The 11,307-nt window shown below is 54.9% G+C and overlaps 1 protein-coding gene across 4 annotated transcripts; it reads left to right on the plus strand.

Annotated features, from left to right (window-relative positions):
* The first annotated feature begins 5,610 nt into the window (after positions 1-5,610).
* LOC114000532 lies at positions 5,611-11,017 on the plus strand. 4 transcript variants are annotated; one of them, XR_005562251.1, is made up of 5 exons: positions 5,611-5,748; positions 6,435-6,502; positions 6,635-6,784; positions 8,255-8,322; positions 8,455-11,017. XR_005562251.1 is itself a non-coding variant. In XM_039377923.1 (2 exons), exon 2 carries the CDS (start codon positions 10,082-10,084, stop codon positions 10,883-10,885), a length of 804 nt encoding a protein of 267 aa, XP_039233857.1. In that variant the 5' UTR covers positions 6,516-6,784; positions 9,290-10,081; the 3' UTR covers positions 10,886-11,017. The 4 variants fall into 4 exon arrangements, 1 of the variants encoding a protein (XP_039233857.1); XR_005562252.1 differs by lacking the exon at positions 8,255-8,322 and having other exon boundaries at positions 9,290-9,841; positions 9,917-11,017; XR_005562250.1 differs by lacking the exon at positions 8,255-8,322 and having other exon boundaries at positions 9,290-11,017.
* Positions 11,018-11,307: the final 290 nt, after the last annotated feature.

An 11,307-nucleotide genomic window follows, 5' to 3' on the forward strand; every position in this document is an offset into this window, starting at 1 on the left:
GTAGGAAGGAAGTGCCCTTAGGATTTGGGAATAGGAAGTTACTGGAAGCCAGCCCAAGATAGACCCTGTTGGAGAAGTGGCTCTGAGTACGTTATTGGGCTTTAGTGGGAACAACAAATGATAAGAGGGCCTGAAATCCCCCTAAGGCCTTGGGTCAAAAGCTCCTCCAGGGTGCACAGGCCAGGCCATGCTCAGGAAGGCAGCCCCATGCAATGGAGATGGTGTATCCGAGCCAGAGCCAGAGCAGGGGTCGGGGCAGGAGCGAGGCCTCGTGAGGGAGTTGCCAACGGCCCTGTGGTTTAAGCAACAGGTGTAGATCCCCGGGACAGTGAGCACAAATCACTGGGGCAATGGGGCAAAGCCCCAAAGCAAGTGCTGGGAGAAGAGAGGGAGCATGCATGGCTCACTGCTGGGTCAGCCAAATCTATCAGTGGGAGGCACTTTTGGAAAGCAGGAGCAGATAACCCGTGCCAGAGTCACGACGGGGGGAGGCAAAAGTAGTCCATGTGCTGAGTGAGCCACTGTACCTGTGGGAATGAAACAGGAAGAACTAGGGCAGTGTCAGGTTTGTAGGGATTTGGGGTCAGTTGGCAGTGGTTTGGCTACTTGGCTACCACGTGACACCCTCACGGAATTAGTGATTAAATGCAGACAAGGAAGATGGGAATATATTCCTTTGAATCAATGTTAGTGGAGGGAATGATCTGCCCATGTTTTAGCTTGATATCTTACAGAAACTCTGGATCCTGGCCATCCTCATAGCCCTTGTGGTCCCTCTGGGCGATGCTGTTGGCCCGGGCAGTTCCCTGGAAAAGGTGCCTGGGTCGGGTGACTTGGTTTGATTTGGATGGAGATGGAAAAGCAGCTCCAAAACAGGACACCAGGACAAGGTGACCTGGGAAGCAAATGGCCCTTGCCCAGGGGTCAGTCTCACTTTGTGCCTGGGGGGACTCTCTGGCAGGGCCGGGGTCTGTCGGGCTCATTGTGTGGGCGGCTGTTGGTGCCCTCAGTGGGATTGTATGGATGTGATTCCAGGGGCTGGGAGCACTGTTGCCATGCAATGCTGTAGTTTCCCTTAGTGTGCTGGGGTCCGGGGGGTCTCCCTGGCATTGTTGTCCCCCTGTGTGAGCGGTGCCAGTCACAGCCACAATGTCACAGCAGCAGTGCCGTCCCCTGGGCTCTGCCTGCTGGGCTGTTCTGGGTAAGTGCTGCCAAAAGAGCAAAGGGATCTGTTGGGCAGTAATTTATGAACCGGGCTGAGTGCACATGCCATAGTGTGTATATTGTAATACAAAGAAATAAGGCACAGAATGACTTAATGGGTACCAATGAACTGATCTGGAGGACTGTATTCCCATCCTGGATTGCAAAAATTAACTGGCTGTTGTCTCCTGAATTGCTGCAGTGCACCGACTGATATCGTGCTGGAAAAATAACACACTTCAATGTAAGTAAACCAGGGATTTTTGTATGTAAGTGCAAATTATTGCCCTGCAAATTTGAAATAAGACTTGACTTGATCACCAAATGCAAACAGTAACTATAGGGGTCAATTAGTGACCTTTGGGCATCAGGTTAGAACAGCTCACTGCTCCCCACTGGTGGGACATATTTACAGGATTCTCACCACCTGCTACAAAGTTTTGGAACACTTTAATCCATCCACTAATCCCAGTAATTATTGTACTGACTTTACGAACAACAGAGTTGCTGTCTCTGGGATCAATGACAGGAAGGTGCTTCTCCCGTGTCTCTGCCCTGCCCAGGGCTCAAAGGACCAAAGGAAAGGATGAGAAGTTGGCTGCGAATTGAGCCCCGGGGCTGCTGCCCCTGAGGAGCAGGGTAAGGGCTGTGTGTGCTCGGGGGCCCTGGCTAAAGGCTGCAGGTGCTGTGAGTGTGTGCTGGGCCAAGGCAGCAAAGGTGTGTGCAGCTGTTCCGTGCCCTCTCCCCTTGGCCCCGCCGGGGCGCCTGCCCAGCGCTCCAGGGGTGGCCAACGGGGAGCTCACGCCAACCTGCCCGTGGCCACGGCCCCACAGTGCCAGGCCTGGCCTAAAGCCGGCTTTGTTGGGCAGAGCCTGGCCAGCGGGATCCCCTTGGAGCCGCCCCGCAGCCTCCCCTGGGGTGGAGGCACCCGCAGGAATTGTCCCAGTGCCGGAGCCTGCGGGATCGGCTGCCCCGGGGCTGCCGTGTGGGCTGGGGGGGAGCGGGAGGGGGCCGTGGGGGAGGGATTTCTGCTGAGCCACAGTTCTGTCTCTGGGGCAGTCAGGATGGGATGTCTTGCTCCTTTCCTTTTGTATCCCCTAAATCTGTATCCCATGTGTTGGATTGGGTTTGTTTAAGCTGTTCCTATTCTTCCATGACTGGTGGGAAGTTGTTTCCTGGAGTGCCCTGTCTGTCAGCAAAACACCAGGCCCAAAGGATCCTGGCAAGTGCAGCACTGGAAGAGTCAGGAAGACTCAAAAATGCACCAGTTCTCAGGAAGCACAACTTTGTAAAACATTGATGAAGCTAAAATTCCCCAGCATTGAACTGTTGGGTCCCAAATGAGATTGGAGGGAGAGGCAGAAAATGCCACTGCTGCTGGGGCTGAACTGTGCCGTGAGTGGGCAGGACTTGGCCCTGATGCCTGAGTGCATCTTTAGGATGGATGCCAACTGTCAGCCCCTGGCTCCATAACTTGAGTAGATGGTGTTCCTGCAAGCCCAGCTGCTGTGTTGGTGGTGCTGTGGGTACCTCTGGCCCTGGCGTGCTGTGACTGTGTTTGTGTTGCAGCTCAATAAAGTCCCTTTCAGTGGTGATTGTGTCATTTTGGTGTCAGTTGCTCTCAGTTCCTGTCCCCTCTTCCCCTGCCCCAGTGGCTGCATCGCTGCCTTGTGCCTAAATGAACTCTTCCCCTGCAGCAGTTCCCTGCTGCTCTCAGAGAGGGTGGAGTTGAGGCCCCTGAGCAAAGGGAAAAAGGATCCATCCAAGGCAGGCCCGTGCTCACCCCCTGCATTCCTCCAGCCTCCCGTGTTTCCAGTTCCCCTCCCTGCTGGACACACAGCCTGTTCCCAAACAACCCCTGTTCCTGTTCTCTCTCTGTGTCTCCCCTCACAACTCCCCTCCTCTAATCTCCAGCTGCCCAGGCCCCTGTTTTTGAGGGGCATTCCTGGGCTGCTGTCCCCCCCTTCTTTATAAATGAAGTGCCGAGAGCCCCAAGTGCAGAGAGGTCTGCAGGGAAGAAGTGCCAAGAGCTGCCTGTGCCTGCCTGTGTTCCTGCAGTTCTCCTTCCTCTTCTCCCCTGGGCTGGAGAGACCTGCCTGCCCTGTGTTTATTGGAGCAGAGGGATGGGATTAAATTTGTCCAGCAGGTTTGTTCACGGACACTTGTTTTCTGACAGGCAGTGCCATTTTCCTTTTGCCTTTCCCAAGTTTTTCCAAGTGCTGCGCAGCACGGGGATCCGTGTGCTGGGACAGTGATTGGCAGGAGGAAGGGGAGCCTTGGCCTCACCTGCCCAGCTCAGGTGGGTGGCAGAGAATTGGGGTGGGCTGGCAAGGCATGAACATATTTCTGAGTTCTGGAGTGCCTTGAAAGCTTTCCCTGTCAGCTTCCTCTCCCTCCTTTCCTGGGCTCCAGCATCCCAGGTGTCTCTTCCTTTGCCCAAAGTCCAATGGCAGAGGATTGACTAACTACCAAGGGGGGTTGGGAGTGAAGAAGGTTCTGTTCCAATGGGGCAAGGAATGCAGTGAGAAAGATGAGCCTCCTTTTAGTGCCTGAAGTAGAGAGGAATAAAGATGCCGGAAAAGGCCACGTTTCCTTTGTTGTCCCCCCTGGATTTTTCATGGCTCAAACTCTCTAGTGAGCAATTGAAGAGAAGGGTGAAGGGCAGGAGCCTTTGACTTGCCCAGTGCACTTAATTGCCTTGTTCTCCTCTCTTCCAGGCCAGGCCAAAGCCCTGACTGCAGCCCAGCTCTGCCAAGTGCCCTGGGCTGGGAGCAGCCAAAGGCAAGAGGCTGCAGCCCCGCCGGCCGGGCTGGGGGCTCCTGGTGCTGCCCGTGGGGTGGGGTAAGTCAGAGGGACACCTTTCTCTCCTCCTGCCTGTTGGCATTTGCTCCCTGGGCACTGGATGTGTAAGGAAGGACGGAGTAGCAGGGAAGGGGAGTATTTCCAAACTGTCTGAATGTTGCCCCCGGGTTTGGGATGGAGCAGCCATGGGGGTGGTTGGGTTTGGCCTGGGCCGGTCGGGATCAGCCATAAAGGACCCACCAGACCCCTGAACCCTCACTGGACATGTCCAGCCCCTCAAGTTGTTAATTTTCAACATAGGACAAGTTATTGGTACTTGCTTCTGATCTGTGGAGAATTTCCTTTGGAATGATCAACCAAAGAGTGTATCAGTGCAAAGCATCTTTTTGGATCTTTGTTTATTTGTTTGTTTGTAATTTCCTCTCTGGCTTCAATGAGTTTGGTGGGCTCCTGTTAAGGAAGCAGCATATTTTTATTTGGAAATTTGGGGTGGTTTGGTTTGTTTAGGGTGTTTTTTCCCCCACTGACTCGGGCCTTCTGTACATAGTCCGTGTTGTCCTACAGGACTGTTCTGGTTCTGGGTCAGAGAGAGAGAAGGGAAGTGGCTTTTCTTCATCTTGGATGTTTCCAAGCAGAAGTGGGGCATCGGCCTGCCCCTCCCCAAAGCACTGCAGGCACCTGGGAGTAGCTCAGGGCTGGCCCAGTTCTCTGAGACAGAACCATGGGGGAGAGGTTTAAGTATTAATCACATCTCTGGTGTCTTTTGGTTGCAAAGATTGGGTCCTACAGTCCTAGAGTGTTAAGGAAAACGAGGAACTCTTGTTCTTCCTGGCAAACCTGTTATTGCTTGTGCAGTGTTTGGGTTCTGTTGTCTGAGTTCCTGTCCAGGATCTTTCAAAGAGAACCTGTTAGAAATTTAGAGGTGGGGTTAGAATTTGGGTGTGTTCCCTACCAAACTGATGGACTGGAGTGATGAGTGCTCTCAGCCCAGGGTATTTCTTAATGTTGTGGCTTTCCCTCAGCTGTGGGTGAGGAATTGTGCAGGCAAGGCCTGTGTGCCCGTGGATGTCTCCCGTGTGTGTCCGTGTGGCAGGGCTGGGACAAGGACTCGTGCAGGGACCGAGCTGGCACTGGAGCTGCTGCCATCCTGAGCCATTGCCAAGGGGTGGGTAGAGACCATCTGGGAGGCTGTTGCCAGGGTTCCATTGGGAGCTGGATCTCCCTCCAGCTGCAGCAGCCAGGGGAGGGTTCTTCCTTGTGCAGCCCAGTGGCTTCTGCTCAGGCTGGCCCAGAGTGGGGCTGGGGCAGGTTCTCCAGGGAACTGGAGCCAGCCCTGAACGGGGCTCTGGAGAGCAGGGAGCTGCAGGGACTGAGGTTTGCAAAGCTGGGCTGAAGTTTGTCAAAGCAGCAGAAGATTGTCGTTCCTGTGGGTTTGTGGAGTCCGTGTTGGTGCCCAGGAGAACTGGGTCAGACTGGGCTTTGTGGTCCGAGAGCTGCAGCCCTAAATTTGGCAGGCTGTGTGTGCTGGCAATGAAGTGCTGTCCCCAGAGGCTGATGGTTTCTGTCTCCAGGGATGCCCAGGACGCTGCTAATGCCGAGGGATCTGCTCTGGGTCCAGGCTGTCCGTGCTGGAGGGCCCTGGTGGCTGCAGTCCCTGAGCCCACAGAGACAGAGAGAGCCCCGGCCCGAGTGGCCTTTGGCACCTTGTCCTGAATTTGGGGTGAGCCTGGGAGCGTGTGGAAGGTGAGAATGAGGGCTGTGTTTCCAATACATCATCCCTGGGAAGATCCTGTTGTTCCAGAGCGCCGGGGACAGTTTGGGCCTGGCAGCTTCAGAGCTGGGTTGGAGCAGTCCCTGAAAAGAATCAGGAGAGTGGAGTTTTGTCCCAGTGCTGCTTTCACGCCCCACTTGGCAGTTCTGGGCTTTGTGTTTGAGGTTGTCCTGTATTTGCTCTGCAGATGATGGGCCCTTCCCAATTCAGCCCAGCAGATCCCAAGGGCTCTGACAGGAATATTTGTTCTTTCCTTCCCTTTGGGATAACTTCATCTCCAAACTGCCATGAGCAATTCCTTAATTTCTTCTGGAGAAAACCAAGTGTCAGAGGCAGTTTGCCAAGGAGGCCAGAAGTGTCTTTGGAGCAGAGAGTGCTGTCTTTGGGCACTGACCATTAGAGGGATCAAAACCACTGCCTGCCAGAGGGTTTGTCCTGGGCCAGTCAGGCCTTGGGCAGGAATTGGACTGGGCAACTCCATCAGCTGCTCTTCCCTCCCCCACAAAGCCCCATCCCCTGGGCATTAATGACGTGCCCTGTGCCCACCGCTCACTGTTCACCCAACTGAAACCAGAGCAAGGCTTGCTTTGCTTGGAAAAACTTAAAAAACCTTTAAACCAAAATAAATCACTTTTTTCTTCTCTTTTTTTTCTTTTAGATGCTGGAATTGCCTCTCTGGCTGTGTGCTGAGCTCTGACTGCAGGGGACTGTCAGGCCTTGGTGGCTGTGAGTTCCTGTTCTTCTCCCTGGGAAACTGGAAAGAGTTCTTCATTAGATTGCAGAAATGTTTTTTGAAACCTGTCCCCTTCTTTGTGCCTTTTGCTGACAGACCTTCTCTTTCTGCCTTTGCATGTACAGCTGTTCCCTGCTGTCCATTCCCTGGCCTGAATTCCTTGCAGCTCCCAGCTGGGGAAACCTGGGATAACATGGCAGGGACAGAGGTGACATTTGTAGCTGCAAACTTCGGGTAATTTCGAGGGGCCCCAGCGACTGTTTCTGAAGGAAAAGGTGAGGTGCTGCAGAGGGGAGGGAGGTGGCATTTTGGAGGGGTCCCACTGAGGGGGGAGTGGAGAGCCTGGGTCTGGAGTGTGAGTTATTAAACAGGGAAGAAGGGAAGGATGCTTGGGAGGGAAACACTCAGGGAATGTGTAGGGATGGAATGGAAACTTGGGGCATCAGGAAGAGAAAATGGGTGATGTAGAGGAAGGGAAATGTTGGGTGTAAGAGTTGATCTCATCTGTAGAGGACAGAATGACCATTTAGAGATAAAGTGAGGCAGTGAGTGGTGGGCAGGTCGGGAAAATTTGTGTTTGTCAAATTTCAGGTCACCTGTAGCAGAGAGGATGTACATCACGATGGACACTGAGGCAGTCAGGGGTGGGCAGGATGGGGGGAAACCTTTGGGGTAAAACTTGAGGTCACGTCAGGGCAGAGAATGAATATTTTGAAGGATAAATGAGGTACTCAGTGGTGGACAGCTGGGGAGTGTTTTAGGGTAAACTTGGGCTAGCCCACAGAGTAGAGAATGAACATGTATTTGTACAGAGGAGCTGATTACATGTGGGTAGGTAAGGAGAATTTTGGGAGTAAAATCTGTAGCAGAGTGAATGAATATCTTGGTGTGAAGTGAGGCAGTCAGTGTTGGGCAGGTAGGGAAAAATTCTGTTTGTCAAATTTGAGGTCACGTGGAGCAGAGAATGTACATCCTGAGGTAAACTGGGGTAATCATTTGTGGACATATGGGGAAAATTACAGGGGTAAAATTTGGGGTAATGTTCAGGACATAGAACGAATATTTTGAGTTAAAACTCTGGGGGTTTTGAACGAGGTTATCTCCAGGGGAGAGAAAGGACATCATGAGGTCAACTGAGGGAATCAGTGGTGGCCAGGTAGGGACATTTAGGGCAGAAATCTTCGAGGTAATCTCCAGGGTCCAGAATGAATCCTGAGAGGTGCAGAGGAGGCAATCAGGAGTGGACACTCCAGTGGGCTCAGGGAAGATTCTGGGGATAAAATGTGTGGCAGTGTCTGGCAGAGAGAATGAACATTTTGGGATAAACTAAGGCAGTCATCAGGGGACAGGTAAAACTTGAGAAACTCTCCAAGGTGGAGAATGAATATTTGGAGGTCAAAAGGAGGTAGTCAGTGATGCGCAGGTAGGGAAAGTTTTGAGAGTAAACTTGAGGTGGTCTGTAGGGTAGAGCATGAACATATTTAGGTATACATGAGGTGATCAGCTGTGGAGAGGTAGGGAAAATTGTGGGAGTCAAATCTGTGGCAATGTGCAGCAGAGAGAAGGAACATTTTGGAAGAAAGTGAGGCAGTCAGGAGGGGAGAGGCAGAGAAATTTCTGAGGGTGAAACTTGAGCAAATCTGCAGGGCAGTGAATGAAACCAGAGCAAGGCTTGCTTTGCTTGGAACAACTTAAAATAACTTTAAAACAAAATAAGTCACTTTTTTCTTCTTTTTTTCTTTTAGATGCTGGAATTGCCTCTCTGGCTGTGTGCGGAGCTCTGGCTGCAGGGGACTGTCAGGCCTTGGTGGCTGTGAGTTCCTGTTCTTCTCCCTGGGAAACTGGAAAGAGTTCTTCATTAGATTGCAGAAATGTTTTCTGAAACCTGTCCCCTTCTTTGTGCCTTTTGCTGACAGATCTTCTCCTTCTGCCTTTCAATTTACAGCCTCCTTGCAGCTCCCAGCTGGGAAAACCTGGGAAAACTGAGGAGGGACAGAGATGAAGGTTTTATCTGCAGATTTAGGGCAATTTCTAGGGGATACAGCAACTGTTTGTGTGGGAAAGTGTGTTAAACCACATTGGCCCAAGTTGTGTTTGCACCAGCTGGGGCCAGAGGTGCCAGGCAATCCAAAGCAAACCCTGCTCAGCCTCCAAATCCCAGGGGAAGTTCTCCAAGCTGCTCATTGAGGGACTAAAGATACATTGAAATGGAACCGAGACACTACTAAGTTTCCTGGGAATCCCAGTATTGCTGTCCTAGAACTTTTAACAGCTTTTTAAGCTTTTTATGACAAGAATGGCTTTCTTCCTTTGGATGAGTCCCTCGGTAGGATTTGGGGTTTCTTTGGATTCTGAATCCCTCCCGGTGGCCCTGACACTGGTCAGGAGCTGGCAGGACAAACAGAGTCAGAGCTCCTGGCAGGCACAGGGGCTTTCCCCCAGAGTGGATCCAACTGCTGCCCCCAGCCTGGCCAGGCGGGATCTGCTTTGGCTCCCGGCTTCTGCCAGAGACAGAAGGTGTTCCCTTGATTGGAATGAGGATCGCGTAGCTTCATCTCCTGGACGTTCCCTGGGCAGCTGATCCACTCTGCCCCATGTCCTGCTCTCAGTTCCTGCCCAGCCAGAGCCATCTGTGCCAAGGGCACGAGCACTCCCAGCCTGGATAGGGAATGGGGGACTGGCTTGTGCACAATTCACCTAGAAAGTCAAACGAGGGGATTGTTGGGCAGCGGCTTTGGCCGACACGGCAGCACAAAGATTGTTCTCTGCAGGGGGCCCAGGTTTGGGTTCCGGTCTCAGCTTTGCAGGTTTGGATGAATTCTACCTACAGCCCGCAATTCCATGCCGAATTCCTGCTGCAACAGCCTCCCAGTGCCTCCTGGAGCCCGGATGTTCCCCCGCAGAGCTGCTGCTCTAACGCCAGGTTTGCCAGGAAGCAGCCACGGTTCCAGGTTTGCTCAGCGGGATCGGGACAAGGACAGGTTGATATTCCACAGACTTTGCTGTTTCTAACCCTCCTCCCCCAGCCCCGCTGGTGTCCCTGGGGGGACTTGAGCGAGTTCGCTGGAATTCGGCCGCTTTTCCGCCCCGGGCCGGGCTCCAGGGGATGTGTTGGCCCAGGAGAAGGCGGGGGCCGGACGCGCTCCCGGCCCGGGGCGAGGCAGCCCCTGAGCAGGGGCGAGGACGTCTCTCCGGGCGGGAAGCCGCTGTCCCTTCGGAGCCTCGGGAGCGGCCCCGGGGAGTTCTTTTCCCCGAGGAAAGGGATGCACAGCCCTGCCTTCAGGGCACCTCGGCTCTGACCCACCTGTTCAAGCTGTCCACGGGTTCTGCAGGTGCGGTTGGGTCCCCGAAAAACTGCGAATTGCCTCCGAGCCCGACTTTCTCCGAGCATCCCCTTTTCTTTTCAGGCATCTCCGAGGGCTCTTGCTCGGGATTTAGTGCCGCTGAGGGGCACATTGCCCTGGCTTTAAGGCTGCTGCTGGCTGCTGGCCTCCGGCTGGAAGGGCAGGGATTTGGGGCGGGCGGGACACACGTGGGGGGCGCGGGACAGCTCTGGGAGGTGGGCCCTGGGAATGGCTGCCCGCGCTGCTCTGCAGCCCCGCCGTGCCGACACTGCCGAGTGCCAGCTGGATTCTTTGGGTCCTTTGGGGCTGTCGCTGGGGCGTGTCCAGGGTGAGGCATCTCAGGGGGCCCGTTCAGAGCAGCCCCCGGCTGAGGAGCCGCAGGCAGTCCTTTCCCCGTGCCCACCCCGGTGCCCGTGGCTGGTTCCCCCCCCTGGGATGTGCGTTTGGCGGACGAGCCCTGCTCGGGAGACAAATCCATCTTGTGCCCGATGGAAGCGCTGGCCCGGGGCTGCTCCATCCCTGCTGCCAGGAGCTGTGCTGGGAGTCCTGCGGCTGCGGGCGGGATTGCCTGAGCTCCGGACGCTCCGGAGCGCCGGGAGCCCCGGCAGGGCAGTGCAGGGCACAGCTCCTCCATCCCCTGGCAATAGGAAGCCCAAGCAGGGCTGGGTCACTGTCTGTCGCTCCGGCCTCCTCCCGGCCCGCGTTCCCTGCCCAGTTGGGACTGCCCAGGGAGCCCCGAGAACGTTCCTGGCGGGAAGCGGGAGCCGCCGAGGGCTCCGTCCAACTCCGGGCCCGAAAATCGGCCCCGACCTGAGCCCCCCCCGGCATTTTGGGTTCCGAAGACTCACCTGGAGGAGACACCCCCCCGCAGGCGGGACCAGGCGGCGACACTCGACCGACGCCTTTGCCTCGGAGCGAGGGATCCCTCCCGACTCGGCTGGCTCCTTTATCCTTGGAAATGAGCTCGGTTGTCGCACGAGCACCTTTGCAGCCATTGGGCGAATCCCGGACAGGGCCGGAAAACCTCCCTGAGCAGGGCAGCGATGAATTGGTGCCCGTCCCCAGCCGGGCACAGCCCAGCCGGCCGCGCTCCCTCCGGCCCGTGGCTGGGAAGGGGGGATTTAATGCTGCAGAGATTTAATAAAAGCGGATTTCCTGACTGTATTTGCCTGCGCTTCTTCCCTCCTTTGACTCGCGCGGCACCGTCCGGTTGGAGCGTTTCTTGGTTTCCTCCGCTATAGTCGTTTCCCTCCCAGGCAGGACCTTCCCCGTCTGCAAATAAAGATGGGGGATTTTTAAAAAGCAGAGGGTTTGCCCCGGGAGGGTACGAGTTGCCGAGGAAGCGGGGGAGAGGAAGGAGAACCTCAGGTCTCACCTGGCAGGTGTCAGAAGAGCCGCACCTTCTGGATGGCAGGGCAAAGAACTGCTGTCGGCAATTCCCGAAGTTCCGCAGG

The sequence above is a fragment of the Pipra filicauda genome, unplaced genomic scaffold (assembly GCF_003945595.2).
Source record: "Pipra filicauda isolate LSUMZ 115617 unplaced genomic scaffold, ASM394559v2 scaffold974_size42830_pilon, whole genome shotgun sequence".
NCBI lineage: Eukaryota > Metazoa > Chordata > Aves > Passeriformes > Pipridae > Pipra > Pipra filicauda.